The 13,969-nt window shown below is 40.3% G+C and overlaps 1 protein-coding gene across 2 annotated transcripts; it reads right to left on the bottom strand.

Moving 5' to 3' along the window:
- Window positions 1–92: 92 nt before the first annotated feature.
- On the bottom strand, window positions 93–13,838 carry znf644a (zinc finger protein 644a). Of its 2 annotated transcripts, none has more exons than XM_062428940.1 (6): window positions 13,827–13,838; window positions 5,654–8,150; window positions 4,748–5,332; window positions 3,349–3,474; window positions 666–768; window positions 93–296 (listed from the first exon to the last, which is right to left on the bottom strand). In XM_062428940.1, the coding sequence occupies exons 2-6, from the start codon at window positions 8,145–8,147 to the stop codon at window positions 101–103; spliced, it is 3,504 nt and encodes a 1,167-aa protein (XP_062284924.1). In that variant the 5' UTR covers window positions 8,148–8,150; window positions 13,827–13,838; the 3' UTR covers window positions 93–100. The 2 variants fall into 2 exon arrangements, with proteins under 2 accessions (XP_062284924.1, XP_062284923.1); XM_062428939.1 differs by having other exon boundaries at window positions 13,766–13,837.
- Between the last annotated feature and the right edge of the window lie 131 nt (window positions 13,839–13,969).

Here is a 13,969-nt window from a genome sequence, read left to right on the forward strand (position 1 = left end):
ACTTTTGGCCAGTAATCCATTGACTAAAAAAAAGAAAAGTGAAAGAACATCCAATGTACATACACATACAGTCTAGTGAAATAAAAGGTCCCCATTGGCTTCATGAGGCAGCATGTGCGGCTGTCTGAGAGCTGTCTTGGTCAGTCTTGAGGGTAGTGGGGTTCATGGGCAGCGAAGTGACCTCTACCATGCCTAGCCCAGTGTGGGGGACACTAGTGTTCATAATGTGTCTCTGTAAATGTTTAATCCAGTCCTCCTGGACTGACAAGGGACCCTGGAAGACGAGGTCACAGAACCTGTAGAAAGAAGGCAAGAGTGACAATAATGCACCAAGTGTTAAGTATCCTCTGAGGTATTTAGGCTTCATTAAACCACTTGGTATAACTCTCCTGGTTATTTTACTATGCATGATTATGATTTATGGCTTATTTTATTCCACACCTAGTCTCACGCATTTCATGATTTTTGGACCACATAACTGTGACAACATGTCTCGCATTCACCCAGGTGGTGTGTTGAATAAATACAGGAAAAATGCTTGGCAATAGACTACACAAAATATTTGACTGTGGCCTGTGGTACAGATGATGCAATATTACTAACCATTACTACCGCTGAAAAAAACAACTATAATACGAATATTATGAAAGAAATGAAAACATTACCTGCATGTAAGTCTGTACATATCCTCTGGAGTTTGTGGTAAGGGCAGTGTCTTCTTCTTAGAGCCAGGCCTTGAGCGTTGCCGTCTTGCTTTACAGTCAAATGCTAAAATACAGAATTTACATTAGAAAGGTACAACACAGCCTGCTACTCTAACATTTTTAATAGACAAAAGACATGATAACCACTGGAACGTTTGGACCTTGAGTGATGTTCTGACAATAGTACATTCCCACACAACATATTCTGTTAGCTCAGTAAATCTATCAGTCTGGATGTCTGGACATCATTAGCACTGGCTTTATTCATACTGTTTGGCTTTGTGCCAGTGAGGTGAATGGCCTGGCTGTATGTCTGCTGCATTGGTCGATCCAGAGCGACTAAGACACAAGGCCCAATTTTTAAGTGATGATCTGTGCCTGCATGAAAAGTAGGCTCTGATGACTTTTTGCAATGAAAAGGCCGTTCCTCCCGTATATGCACCCACCGAGTTCCACAATTAAAATCTTTGCAATATCTCACTTGCCAACGCCCTTCCAGATCCTTACCTTGGGGAGGACACAAATAACTACTGGTACACTAATTATAACTATAATTTTGACGTCACAACCCCTAGTGGTATTTAGCCAGTAGCCACAGATACTTTTGGTTCTATCTGCTGAGGTTTTGAGATATTAGTCTGAGATTTCAGCTGCCAACCCAATACAGAGGAAATGAATTGAATTGAATTTGTCACAAAGTGCTTTGAGCAGCCACAGAAACAGTGACCAAATTACACAGGGACAGTTCAGTAAGTAGAATTGACTTCCTATCTAGCTATCAAAATTGTTCACAGTAATGTCCTGAGTAACATAGACATTGTTTCTGTGTGAAGACCTATTGCCGTTGACGTAAAGATTTTGACCACTAGTGGTGCTATAGCAAAGTCTTGAGTGTGTCTTTGGGGGAGCTGTGATTCAAGAGGTAGAGCAGATCATTCATTTACAGAAAGTCAGAGGTTTGATACCTAGCTCCTCCAGTCCGCATGTTGAATCGTCCTTGGGCACTAAAGCACTATATCACTCACTGTGTTGTGCTTTGAGTGGTCAGTAGAATACAAAAGTGCTATACAAAAGTAGTCCATTTACCTTCTTGTTGGTATCCAGTGAACATGCAGGCACATATGTGAAGTGATGCACTTTTGTGCTTACAATTGTAGTGGTGCTTTATACAGCAATATCACAAGTTCAGCCAGGCTTACTTCAGTAGGTCAGGTTTATTTTCTAGATGTTCTGTCAGCTTTATCAAATGTATTGATCCTCATTCAGTTTTTTAGGCCATTTCAAGACAGTCATTGCACAAGATCTACTATTCTGAACAATGGTTAGGAAACACCCCCTTGGTGACAGTGACGTGAAAAAGGACTACTAGCTAGCAAATGTGGATGTTGACAATATGGGTTTTTAAATGTTAAAAATGTTTAATGAATTTAAACATAGCAGTGTTTACAAGAAAACTCCACAGGGTTCTTTTTTGAGAAACTTGGTATAAAGCTTTGAGTTCTATCCTTAACGGCTTGATTCCACCGAGTGGCCACAATGCGTCCACCAGAACTGATTGTGGTCACACTAGTCAATGTTTGTGATCCCACTAGACACGCTGGAGTGTGTTTCAGAAGCCTACCAGAAGTGGCTCTCTGCAGTGCTCCTCTACACATACACGCCTAGTCTATTTTTGATGGAAGCCACGTTAAGCTGCACAGAGCAGACTGAGCCAGGCAGAAGATCGGACACAGGAACGGCATAGAGCATCCAGTCAATTTTTAAAATTAAAAACCCTCCCAATAGTACATCACTTCATTAACATTACATTATAAGCTGGTGGCACCAGGCCAAAAGTTAACCAGTCAGCAGATATTTGTCACCAAGGACGATGAGAGGTTTATCTTGGAAATGGAAAATCACAAGATTTTAAATGACACCACTGCTGCTATGTCCTGGTTCCTGGTTTCCTCAGCAGGTAACATGGTGGCTTTCTTCTATCAGGTACTCCTGGAGCAAAACACTCCGCTTCTGAAACACTCCAGGTGGCATGTAATGCTGTGTGGAGGATGGAACAAAACCACTTCGCAGACAGAATTCTAGGCAACCATGCCCGGTGGAATCAAGGCCTAAAGGCATGTAAACCCTGAGAACTTTGGGCAGTTTACAGATTTTCTATTCTAAGATTTTGATGAGATTTGATTTTTGGGTCCAGGCATTGTCTTAAAAACTATTTTGCAAAAACCTTTTACATGCAAGAAGGTATCAACCAGTAGGAGTCATGGGTGCAGCAACATGGATAAGAACCTGCACTGGTTTTCCCAACCCTCAAAAAAACCCTGTGTTCACTGGAGCACACAACAAAACTAGATGTATCAGTACAAGTAACTGACCCCATATCTCTGAAGTGCTGGACAGAAACTTTGAGCACTGCATGAATGTCTGAATTTGCTGAGGACTGGTTAGACCTCTATGCTGGCTCATAATGGTTCAGAAATTAATTAGAGAATTAATTAATTAATTCTTCAGAAAATGTCTGTGTAAACGTTGCTAAACCAACCTAATGCCAACACTTGTAGTAGAACATACTATACAACTCAGACTGCTACTGCTTCTTGGAAAGGATGATTTCTTTTAATTTAAAGCTGTTGTTGATGACACTTACTGGTTCCGTCTAGTAAGGCATTCCTTTTTCGTTTTGCATATGCCCGGAGATGATTAGACAAGCTAACTCCACTGTGGAAAGTTGCATTGCAATGGACGCACACCTTCCTGTTGAATTCACCTTTCTCTGTAAAAGACAAAACATACAATCTGATAAATGAAAACATATAGTGATCCTTACAAGTGGTGAAAAAAGTGATTCACTACCCTCTCTGGTTAATGGTTTCAAGCCTGATTCACCTCTGACCACAACCATGGATGTTGTCGCAAGTGTGCTTTGTAAGTCTTGTGTTCTTCAACACAGCACAATGTTCATTTTGTAAATGTTGGTCCTATTTAGAACAAAATAGATGAATTGTAACATTTTATTTGCCTTAAAAAGTCTTGTTCAGTGTTTTGTTGTACTAAAAAGACCCTCTAAGGAGTCAGCTGTTCAGTTTTTATGGTAAGTATATTTTGTTCTAATGGTTTTAGCCTGCTTTTTTTGCTAATGAAAATTATCATAAGCATTATAACAGTTAACCTAAGACTGTACATGCACTGTGCTAACCAAGCGAGAAGCTAGCACTAGAGTCAGCTCCACCCTCTCCTCCAAATCTCTTCTGGCTGCAAAAATCCAAGATGGCGACAGTCCTATCCAAGATGGTGACAGTCAAATCACCCAAATTCTTATTATATATAAAGAGGTTTTATATATCCTGAATTTATAATCTGTCCATCTACACTGGTCTTTCTAAGAAACTGAAACATGATAATAGAGTCTAAACAATAATTAATTATCAAATTAGCTGTGCAGATATATACAATCAGCATTATTCACATTTCAAAAAAAATATTTAAAGTACACCAAAGTCATGAAAGTTTTGAACTATGCATTTTTATGTATACTTTTCATGTTTCAAGTTAAATACATTTTTGTATTGTAATTGTTTTGATTAATATTTAATGATAAATTCCAAGTGAGTATTATTATTAAAAATGTGCCATTATGTCAGTATTTTTTTTAATTTAAGTTTAACATCTGTAAAATATCCTGCCTTTTTTTATTAACTATAATGAATGGATTCTTCCAAAAATATGTGCTGTGCCAAACATATTTTGTTCATAGGTGTAAACACAAATATTGGACAATATATCTTCCACCACGGCGTGAATTTGCTTTGCATAATACTGGATTTTCTGTCTGAAGTTCATTTGAAGTGCTACTCAGACAAGTTGTTGTCTGGTTCACTATAGTAACTTTCAGAGGTCTTAAAAGAAGAATGTAACTTAGATTTTTCACTTTTTTGAAACAGATAAATGGAGTAAAGGATTTCTGAATTGTCCTTAATCAATACACTTAAAGGAATACCCACTTCCTGTCTAACCTTTGTAGTAATAACTGTAAGGAGGTTACTTACCGGAGTTTGGCAGTGAAGACGAAAATCTTGATCCTGAACTGTGCTCACTGTTTGAAGAAACTGTTAACATGTTTCTTGACATATGAGACACTTTTAGTTTGGAGTCTTCCTGACACTTCCTCTTCTTCAGAATTCCTATCAAGGCATTTGTGCCTGAGAGTGAATTTTTAACATCCAACTTAGTGTCTAGTTGCCTTTTGTCAGATTCCATTTCTGCTAAAGAAAATGTGGACATCAGTGGTTTGGCATCAGTGCAAACACTTGAAACAGAATTATTTTTTGGGATGCCAATGGCGGTTGGCATGAAACGATCAACACTGGACAGCTTTGGTGAAGCACCATATTGGAAATGGTTCCGTCTCTTTCCCAAAATTTGGAGCGCCTTCTGGAATTCCTTTTTGTCGCGCATTAACTCCCGGAGTAAAAATAATGGGGATTTGTTCTTTGTTGCAAAGCTTTTACCAAGCTTTTTGAGGTGGCCACGTATGTGGTTGGACTGCCCAGTCCTGTTATCAAATGAGTCCCCACATAATGGACAGGAGTGAATACTCTTCACAGTCTCAGATTCTGACTCCAACTGTAACGCTGCAAAAAAGCAAAAAAAACAAAACAGAACAAAACCATTAGAAACATAAACATTGAACAATACAATATGGTCAACTTGCATTAGTACAACCAAACTAAATGAAGCACAATACAGGGTGCTTTGTAAAATCCAAATACATTTAAAAGGAAAACTACGATTTATTAACAACCTTTAGCAATGGCCCCATAGTCTGAAATCTCTGCAATGACATTCAGTGTTGAATCATAACCAACAGAACTGATGGCCACAACAATATAAGACAAGTTGTTGAATCATAGTTTTCCTTTTATAGAAAGAAAATGGAAGAAGTACTCAAGTACCTTTTTTCAATCTCCGGAATGCTGAAATCTTCCGTCGAATTCTTGGCCTCCTGTCTTGAGAAGCCACCTGCTCAGGAGGCACTACATGGCGGGCATTGTAGCTAAGTCCTACCCTGTGAAGATGCCCTCGGACATGATTGGACAATCCAACACCTGATTCAAAGATGGCAGGACAGTATGGACAGTTCTTGCGGTCTGATTCCAACTCCGACATATCATCTGTGAAGGGTTCTCTCAATGGTATTGGGTGGGAGTCAAAAGTGTCTTGAAATACTTCTGTTTCTATGCATTCTTCTTTGATTTCAGGGTCACTCTTATCCTGCTCTTCAGTCTTAATTTTCTCAAACAGCATTTTTGATGCTTGCAGGGCACCCCTCATTGACATTCTTCTGCTATAGGTATAAATTATGTTTTGTTTTTCTTGCTTGATGTCATTGTCAAAAAGGTTAGTGTTGGCATCTGCATCCTTAAACTGGAAAATGTCTTTTTCGTCACAGTCTTCCACCTCTCCTTGGTTTAGTCTCTTGGGACTTGGCAAAGGTTTTGGTAAGATGAAGCATGAGTCTTGGTCAGAGGTGTTGCGGTATGGGGTGGACATCTTTCTTTTAGACGGCGACTTTTTGACGGTTGACTGATCTGTGTTTAACTTGGGTACACTGCTTCTGTTGGGATCTCTCTCAGCTTCTCTGGATGGCACTCTATGACCATTTGGGGATAAAGCTGAATCTTCAACTTTGACAGTCAATGTTCCTGGCAACTGATCAGAGACATCTTTGTCACTTTCAGAATCCTGAACAGATGTGCTGCAATTACTACTTTCCTTCTTCTGTTCTGTAGTCTTCCTTCCATATCTTTGTCGGGACAGGAGAACATTAATGGATTTGTCAAGCTTTGATTCCGTTAGTTGAGACTTGAGACCTCTCTTAATCTTGCTATTTTTGAATAAGTCTGAAATGTCATTGGAATCGCTGGGTGAACAAGTTCTTTTAGAGATTTGATTTTTTATTAAGATTTTAGATGTAAACTCAGCATCTTCTACAGGGGTTTTACTAGTGGGCACATGCTGCTCCTTAGATGGTTGTGCATTTTTCTCGCGACACTGTTCAGCTTTGTATTCCTCAAAAGTTTGTTGATGACGACGCAGAAGGTGATTCTTAAAAACGTTTTTGCTAAAAGCTCTATAAGAACAAATGTTACAAGAGAAAATTTCTGAATCATCATTCTGGACCTGCTTTCTAACCGTAATAACAGTGTGCTGCATAATGTTATGTCTCCTAAGATCATTCTCACTTAGAGTCCTAAAGCTACATTTGTCACATTTAAACTGTCTTTTGTCCTTCTCATGTGTTTTCGCATGTTGAACAAAAGTGTTTGGGCAGTTTGTTCCAAATGGGCACTGAGGACAGAAAAGCTTTGCATTTTTATCCTCGTTCTTCTTTTCACTTCTGTCTTTGATGTCTTCAGTGAGTCTTGCTCTCTTTTCCTGGTGTACGGACATGTGCTCAATTAGCGCACCACTTTGTCTGAACGATTGTCCACATTCCTGGCATACAAAAGGCTTTGGCGAAATATTCGGAGGGTCCACATGAGACTTCATGTGGCAATGCAAATGGTGCTCTTTCTTGAAAATGAGCTTACATTTTGAGCAAGGGTAACATGATGGCTTCTTCTCTGAATGAGAATTTATTGTGAGCCTCCCCTTCAATGGTGAAAGCCCATGACCTAGATGGTTCTCGTGTGAATTTCTTGGAGGTGCATTGTAAAGAATTTGCTTGATGGCCTTCACAGTTCCATTGGGATACTTTGTAACTTTCCCAGTTGGTGATGACTGAGAATTGGAAAATTTCCTTGACTTTCTGACTTTTCTGACAGGAATGCAGTCTGCTTGGCCTTCTGCATCAGACAAATCCTCAGATGACTTGTGGCTCATATCAGGGTAAAGGTCTTCTGAGGGATCCACCATGACAACCATGTCCATTTTCCGTTTCCTTCTCCTTTGGCTGTTTGGAGGCAGAACTTCATCTTTAGGTTCCTCACCAGGGGAATCACCGTGGTTCTCCCACAGAAACTGCATAAACTCTTTATGAGGGTCCCAATGGAGGTCACTGGCACTACTGAAATTATCCAACGAGTTCTCAGGTGATTCGTCAAAACCCCATATTCCTGCAGTGTCAATTTCCTGCACTGTTTTTAGAGGGGTGATGCTCTTTTCCTCTTCTTTCTCTGTTGAGATGTTATTGAGTTCATGGGCCTGTGTAGCCTGATGTGAAGAAGGTCCATTTCCCAAGCCAACTGGAGACAACATATCTGTATTGGACAGGACATCTAGAACACTGTTTTCTTTCAGAGAAGGCTTGCTGAAAGAATCGTTGCAAGAGGCCGATTCTTGTGCCATTCTCAATGGCTCTTGCAGGAGTGTAAGGGCATTGATATCAGAATCTGCATCTTTGTCATCTCCATCAACACCTGCCAGACATGACATTTCAGCTGCCATGACCTACAGAAAGAAAAGTTAAACCCTCTTAGATATTGCTCAATCACAAGTGTTTAACTCAACAATCTACAGTAAAAATTGTAGCATGCTAAATGTTCAATTTAAATACTTTTCACTTCAACCACAGAACCGTCAGTCAGTCTCAGCACAACAGATGAGCAGGTCTTGGTAGGGTTGTTGCCACAGAACTTTCTTCCATTATTCTAAAGGGATGCCATTACCTATAATAATGTGCTATCGCTGTAATTTCCCATTGCATTAAAGAGTTTGTCATGTATGGTGTTGCCTTAAACAGGCATGCTACTTCGCCTTCTAATGCTTGATTTATGCTTCTGCGTCGGAACGATGGCGTAGCCTGACGGGCACCTCCAAAAATCCTAACTACGCGTCACGGCAACGCGGACCGCAAGGGCTGTGATTGGTCCGCTCAAAACGTCAGTTCCTCCGGCAGTTGCTTTTTCTTCCAGCAACACAGCCATTGTTATTAATAATGAACAAAAGGTATGTGTTTTCTGTTATTAGTGCACATAGCGCAATGCTACATGCTACTGTGACCAACAAAAAACAAAAAAAAAACATGCTACTGTGACCAGAGATAAACAAGGATACGGATATGACTCCTCTGAAACCACACACACCCCCTAGCGGCATGGCTGTGAATTGCAGAGCAACGTGTTCCCTCGACGCAGAACTTCAAAAGGTCAACGACGGCGTCGGGCCTACGGCGTAGCTACGGCGTCGTTCCGACGCAGAAGCATAACTTAAGCTTAAGACCACAATGCTATGAATATGTTTTGGTCGGTAAGCAGGTATTTTCTGAAAAGTTTTGTGGCCTTGATAGCTTCATCGTAATGAATTTTGGGGTGAGGTTTCATGTGTTTATGCCAGGCGGGGAGTTCTGGTCCTCTGAAATGATGCGAACGCGGAAGTAACTTAAAACTGCATTCTATCAAAAGGCCACCAGGGGACGACCATTTTGGTGTCAAAAGGACTTCCGTCTCTATACAAGTCAATGGAGAATTCACCAACTTCTCACTTGATTTCTAACCTCAGTAAACGTTTTCAAAATGTGTTTATGGTCTCAATCGCTAGTTTAAAGCCTTCTTCAATGGAGTATGATGTTCATTTGTGAAATTTTGGCCTCCCTGATATTATATTTGACGATAAAGCAGGGTATGCATTAGGGCGTGGCTACTTCGTGATTGACAGGTTGATTGGTTCACAGGTTCAGGAAAGCGCCTCTTGCTCCTCCTGATGCCCATATAAGTAGAATCCGTGTTTTTTCTTTACCCGGCATGCACCAGAAATTTTCAAGATGACCGAAACTATTTGCATGTTACGTCCATTTTATATACAGTCTATGGTTTATGCCAATTATTACTGCTTGGTATACTCTTCCATTTTGATTGTATCACTGTGGTGCCAGCTGCCATAAGTTACAGTCTTTGCATTAAATTCCTTATTAGATTAATGTTGTCATCAACTATATAAATGTGAAAAAAAAAATGTAAAAAAATTATTTCACTAGTAAATCCTCATTGTTGTTTATGTCACAATGCATTCTGGGTAGTGACGTCAAATAGTTGCAGCAGCCTTTGGTCCCCGTCTGTTTAAACTACAGTAAGATAAAAATGTCTTCTGGTCAGCCTTTTCAATTTGAACCTGAGTGCAACGTTATCGAGGAGAACAACACAGAAGACATTAGTGCAATTTTAAATCAAAATGAAGACGATGGGAAAGGAGAGGAAGAGAGAGTGTCTGCAGCAGCTGCTCGCCTATGCTAACCGAGAGGGAGACTGTTTGTCGTATAGAGCTCCGCTTTCTGTCAGCAGATGTTCAAGGTAAGCGTTTAGGTCAAACTATCGTTGTATGTTGAAACTGCATCGGTCTTACTTGGAGAACACTGTAAACTTATGGATTGCCAAGTCAAAGGTAAAACTGGTGAACTGTCAGGTTCTTCCATGTTTATAACGGTCGTTTCCGATGGTTTACCTTCCATCCATCGTTTTGGTCTTCCTCTACTATGGAGTGCAACAATCGAATGCTCCAGCGCTTGGTTGAGTCATTTGTTTACTTTTAGGCAGTACGCCACCAGCTGCTAGTATCTCCTACTTGTGTGACTTGCCTTCATAGCCTGGTTGTACTCAATGGTGTGTTTTGCGCGCTCGCGAATGTAAATGCCTTATACGTCATCACGTTGCTACATCATTGATATTGTGATATGACACTTTTTTAATCACATAAAGATTTTTAGTGGTATTATTGTGGACGGTATGATATGGCACAGCCCTAGTGGTAAGGTTGCAGACTGCCATCAACTGAATATCCCTCCCCTCACACTCTTATTCCAAGCATGAAAGAGAAACTATGGTGGCCGCAAACTTGAAAAAAACACAAAAGGCCCTCCCTAGAGCCAGTGTTTGGTTTATCTGTTCTGGGATACCGTAAAAACATGGTGGGCTCCATGGAAAGGGACCTGTTTTCTATGTAGATATAAAGGGGCTAATTCTAAGGTAATGAAAGCCTGATTCTTATTTTCATGGGATTTTCCTCTAATTAAAACATATTTGCTGTATTCCATTTTTGCCAAGTCTGTTCCACTAGATGCACTAAATTCTACACAGTGGACCAGATTAATGTGTTTAAAGGTTTATCAGACAGTGGTTTGTAATAAGCTTGGGTGGTATCTGTCTTTTCATAGATTCATACTTTTCTAACATTTCACCCGGGATATATGGTGTGACTGTATATTGCAGCATTATGACATTGTCTAGCTTTAATTCTCTATTGGCGCTTTTCCACTACACAGTTCCAGCACGACTCGCCTCGACTCGGTACGGTTCCAGAACAGACCTTTTCCATTACAAAAAAGTACCTACTCAACGTGGGCGGGGTCGTCATAGCACGGCTCCGCGAAACTGCTGTGACTTCGTTTTATACGTGACACAAAACACATAAACAATGGAGGACATTGAGGCAGTGGTGTAATTGCTGCTGTATGTGGCTCTTTGTCACACACAAAGCAAGAAAATTGAGCCGTATGGCTGTAACGCTGTTGCCAGTATTTAAAAATGTCGGGTTTGATTCTTATGTGGGACGGCTCATGACTCTTCCAGCGACAACTCTTCTGACCAATCAGTGGCCGGCAGTCTGTTGACGTCACATTTAGTATCGGCTTGCCTCGCTTGGAACCTCACCAGAGCAGGTTCTAAAAAAGTACCAGGTACCAGGTACTTTCCCTAGTGGAAACGCGGAAACGAGCCGAGGCGAGTTGTGCTGGAACTGTGTAGTGGAAAAGCGCCATATGTCTAATATGCAATTAGGCTACTTAGACAAGTCGTGTGGAGTTTATATACTTATGACCCATAGAATAATGAATGGACATGAAACAAGCATCCTTCTTTCATAGATTCTTGTTGGATGACCCAATAACACTTATAGCCGTGGCAGATATCAACACGTAATTGGGCTGAATGGAGAAGACATGCGGACAGTGGTGGCAGACCGGCAGTTAATATAATCATGTAGCTAACATGACTTCTTCCAACTTGAAGTCATCTTAAGATAAAGTTATATGGCTCAGCAACCTGTTCCACCAATAGAGACTGACCTCTGGTGGTGCGTGCTGTGCACTACAATGTATCTACTCAATACAGCATCTCTGTATCACTTTAATAGAAAGAGGAGCGTCTCTATTTTTTGATGGTAGTGAAAATCATGTTTGCGATTTATAAACACCCTGTCATACCATAATACCTCATACCGCCCAAACCGCACGGCGGGGATTTGCATCTCCATTACAACAGGGCTACTCACTTGAAGATATGTCTATAACTGACGTGCTTGTCTTGAACCCAAAAAACAATGGGTTGTATAGCTGTGACTAGTGGTCGATGCAGATGTAAAACGGTGGATAAACTAATTTCATTTCTTATAAGTTCTTCACAATAAAAGCCTTCCATTAGCCAGTGGAACGTTTTTAATATGAAAATAGGCATAGGAAACGTTTTCGTCAGCGGTAACTTATCACAGATCCGATAAAGCTGAATGAAACAGTAAAATAAAGCAGATATCTAAAAGTACAAACAGAAACACAAGAGAGATACTGAGCTTCAAATTACAGGAACTGATTAACATACTAAGACTTTTAAAATCGTCTATCTCTCGTGTCTCCGACACATGACATAGGCCAAGTCTCGCAAAACATGCTTGTTTGAGGGAAAGGTAAGTTGTCATGGGTTGGCCGCAGTTGGCAAGACTTCACTGCAACCCACTTGGAGACAGTTTAGACGCTATTTGGCCCAACTCAGGAGACAGTCGATCCTGGGCCTAACTTGGCACGTTTGATGGAATGGAAACGCAAATCAACGCGGAATGGTTTGACTCGGTGCGGCCATAAGTGCCAATGCACAAAACCCAGACAGACTGTATTTTACAACTCTGCAAATGGCGGCAACCATTTTATCTTTTGTGTGTTGAAGTTACAAAAATCTACCAGTAGTGAGCACTTGCATGTATGTGATGTGTGTGGAGATTGTTTTTCAAGCAAAAATACCAAACGTACCCTAGTTCATTTTGAGAATTGTCTATGAGGATTGGCTGCTTTCCGTTGTCTTATATGATTGTAAAATCTGTATTTTTGTCAGCTGAACAAAACAAACAATTTGAAAACATCAGTCATGAGTTTTTAGAAAAAATTAAGTGGCTTTTTTCACCAAACAACTGATTAAACAAAAAAATTAATCGGCACATTAATAATTAGTGAAAACAATCATTAGTTGACCCTAAATGCAGATGTGAATCAGTGATAGTTTAGATAATTAATCACAGCTTTTAGCATGTTTTGCTACATTCGTCTGTGGCATAACAGTGTCATGAGGCTATTCAGGCTTTTACAGGTCCAAAATTGAATCTTACTTATGTTTTACAAGCTAGAGTTTGTAATAGGTGGATATTTGATTAATTGGCTATTTCAATGTGCTTGTTTTGATAGTAAGAATTAACAGTTGGCTACAATGTCCCCCGAGCTTTCTTCTTAACTCAATCAGCAAAACTGACCACAAATTAAAAATAGCCAAATATGAAAAATACTTGACACTTTCCTGATGATTAATTGTGGCCATTTATAACGCTACAAGGTCGCAGTAGTGAGAGGTCTTAGACCTGAAGGGTAATAAAAGTGTCATACCAAGTGAATGTTCCTTTGAAAAATAAAGATGCATATAACATCTGCTCAACAGCACCAAAACTGCAAAGGGATGGACCTTGCAAATGGCTTTTGATGAGCGGCTGTGGATTTTGTATAGAGCTAAAACTTTCAGCACAGTAGTTCAGATATATGCCAACCCACAATGAAGTTGGGGTATGTTTCCAAAGGTGCCTACTTACAGAGCAAACCGGATTATATGTACAATGTTCCGTAAAGGTATAATTGCATTTTCCTGGCGTGTATATCACGCTGTGTTGTTGGATGCTGCTTGCAGGAGCTGCAGACCATTTCATTAAGGCTGCTCCACACCAAAACCTATTCCTGAGGCTAAACTACAGCTAGTGACAATCAATCCTCGCTACTCACTACACAGACATCGGTGAAATGCGGAAAAACAAGCAAACATTACCTCCAAACGGCGTGGATGGAGACAGGGTACAATTTATACGCTGCATTGAATCATTTCTTACTTTCGTCTTCCATCTATTTCACAGTCGCCATTTTCCGTGGTGGTCTGGTGTGGGACAGAGCATTTCTTCTGTGTGGGTAACCCTACATACATTCGGCTGTACAGCAACAGAACAAACACATTTTCTAAAAAAATCGTTTCATT

This window comes from Scomber scombrus, chromosome 11 (assembly GCF_963691925.1).
Source record: "Scomber scombrus chromosome 11, fScoSco1.1, whole genome shotgun sequence".
Taxonomy (NCBI): Eukaryota; Metazoa; Chordata; class Actinopteri; order Scombriformes; family Scombridae; genus Scomber; species Scomber scombrus.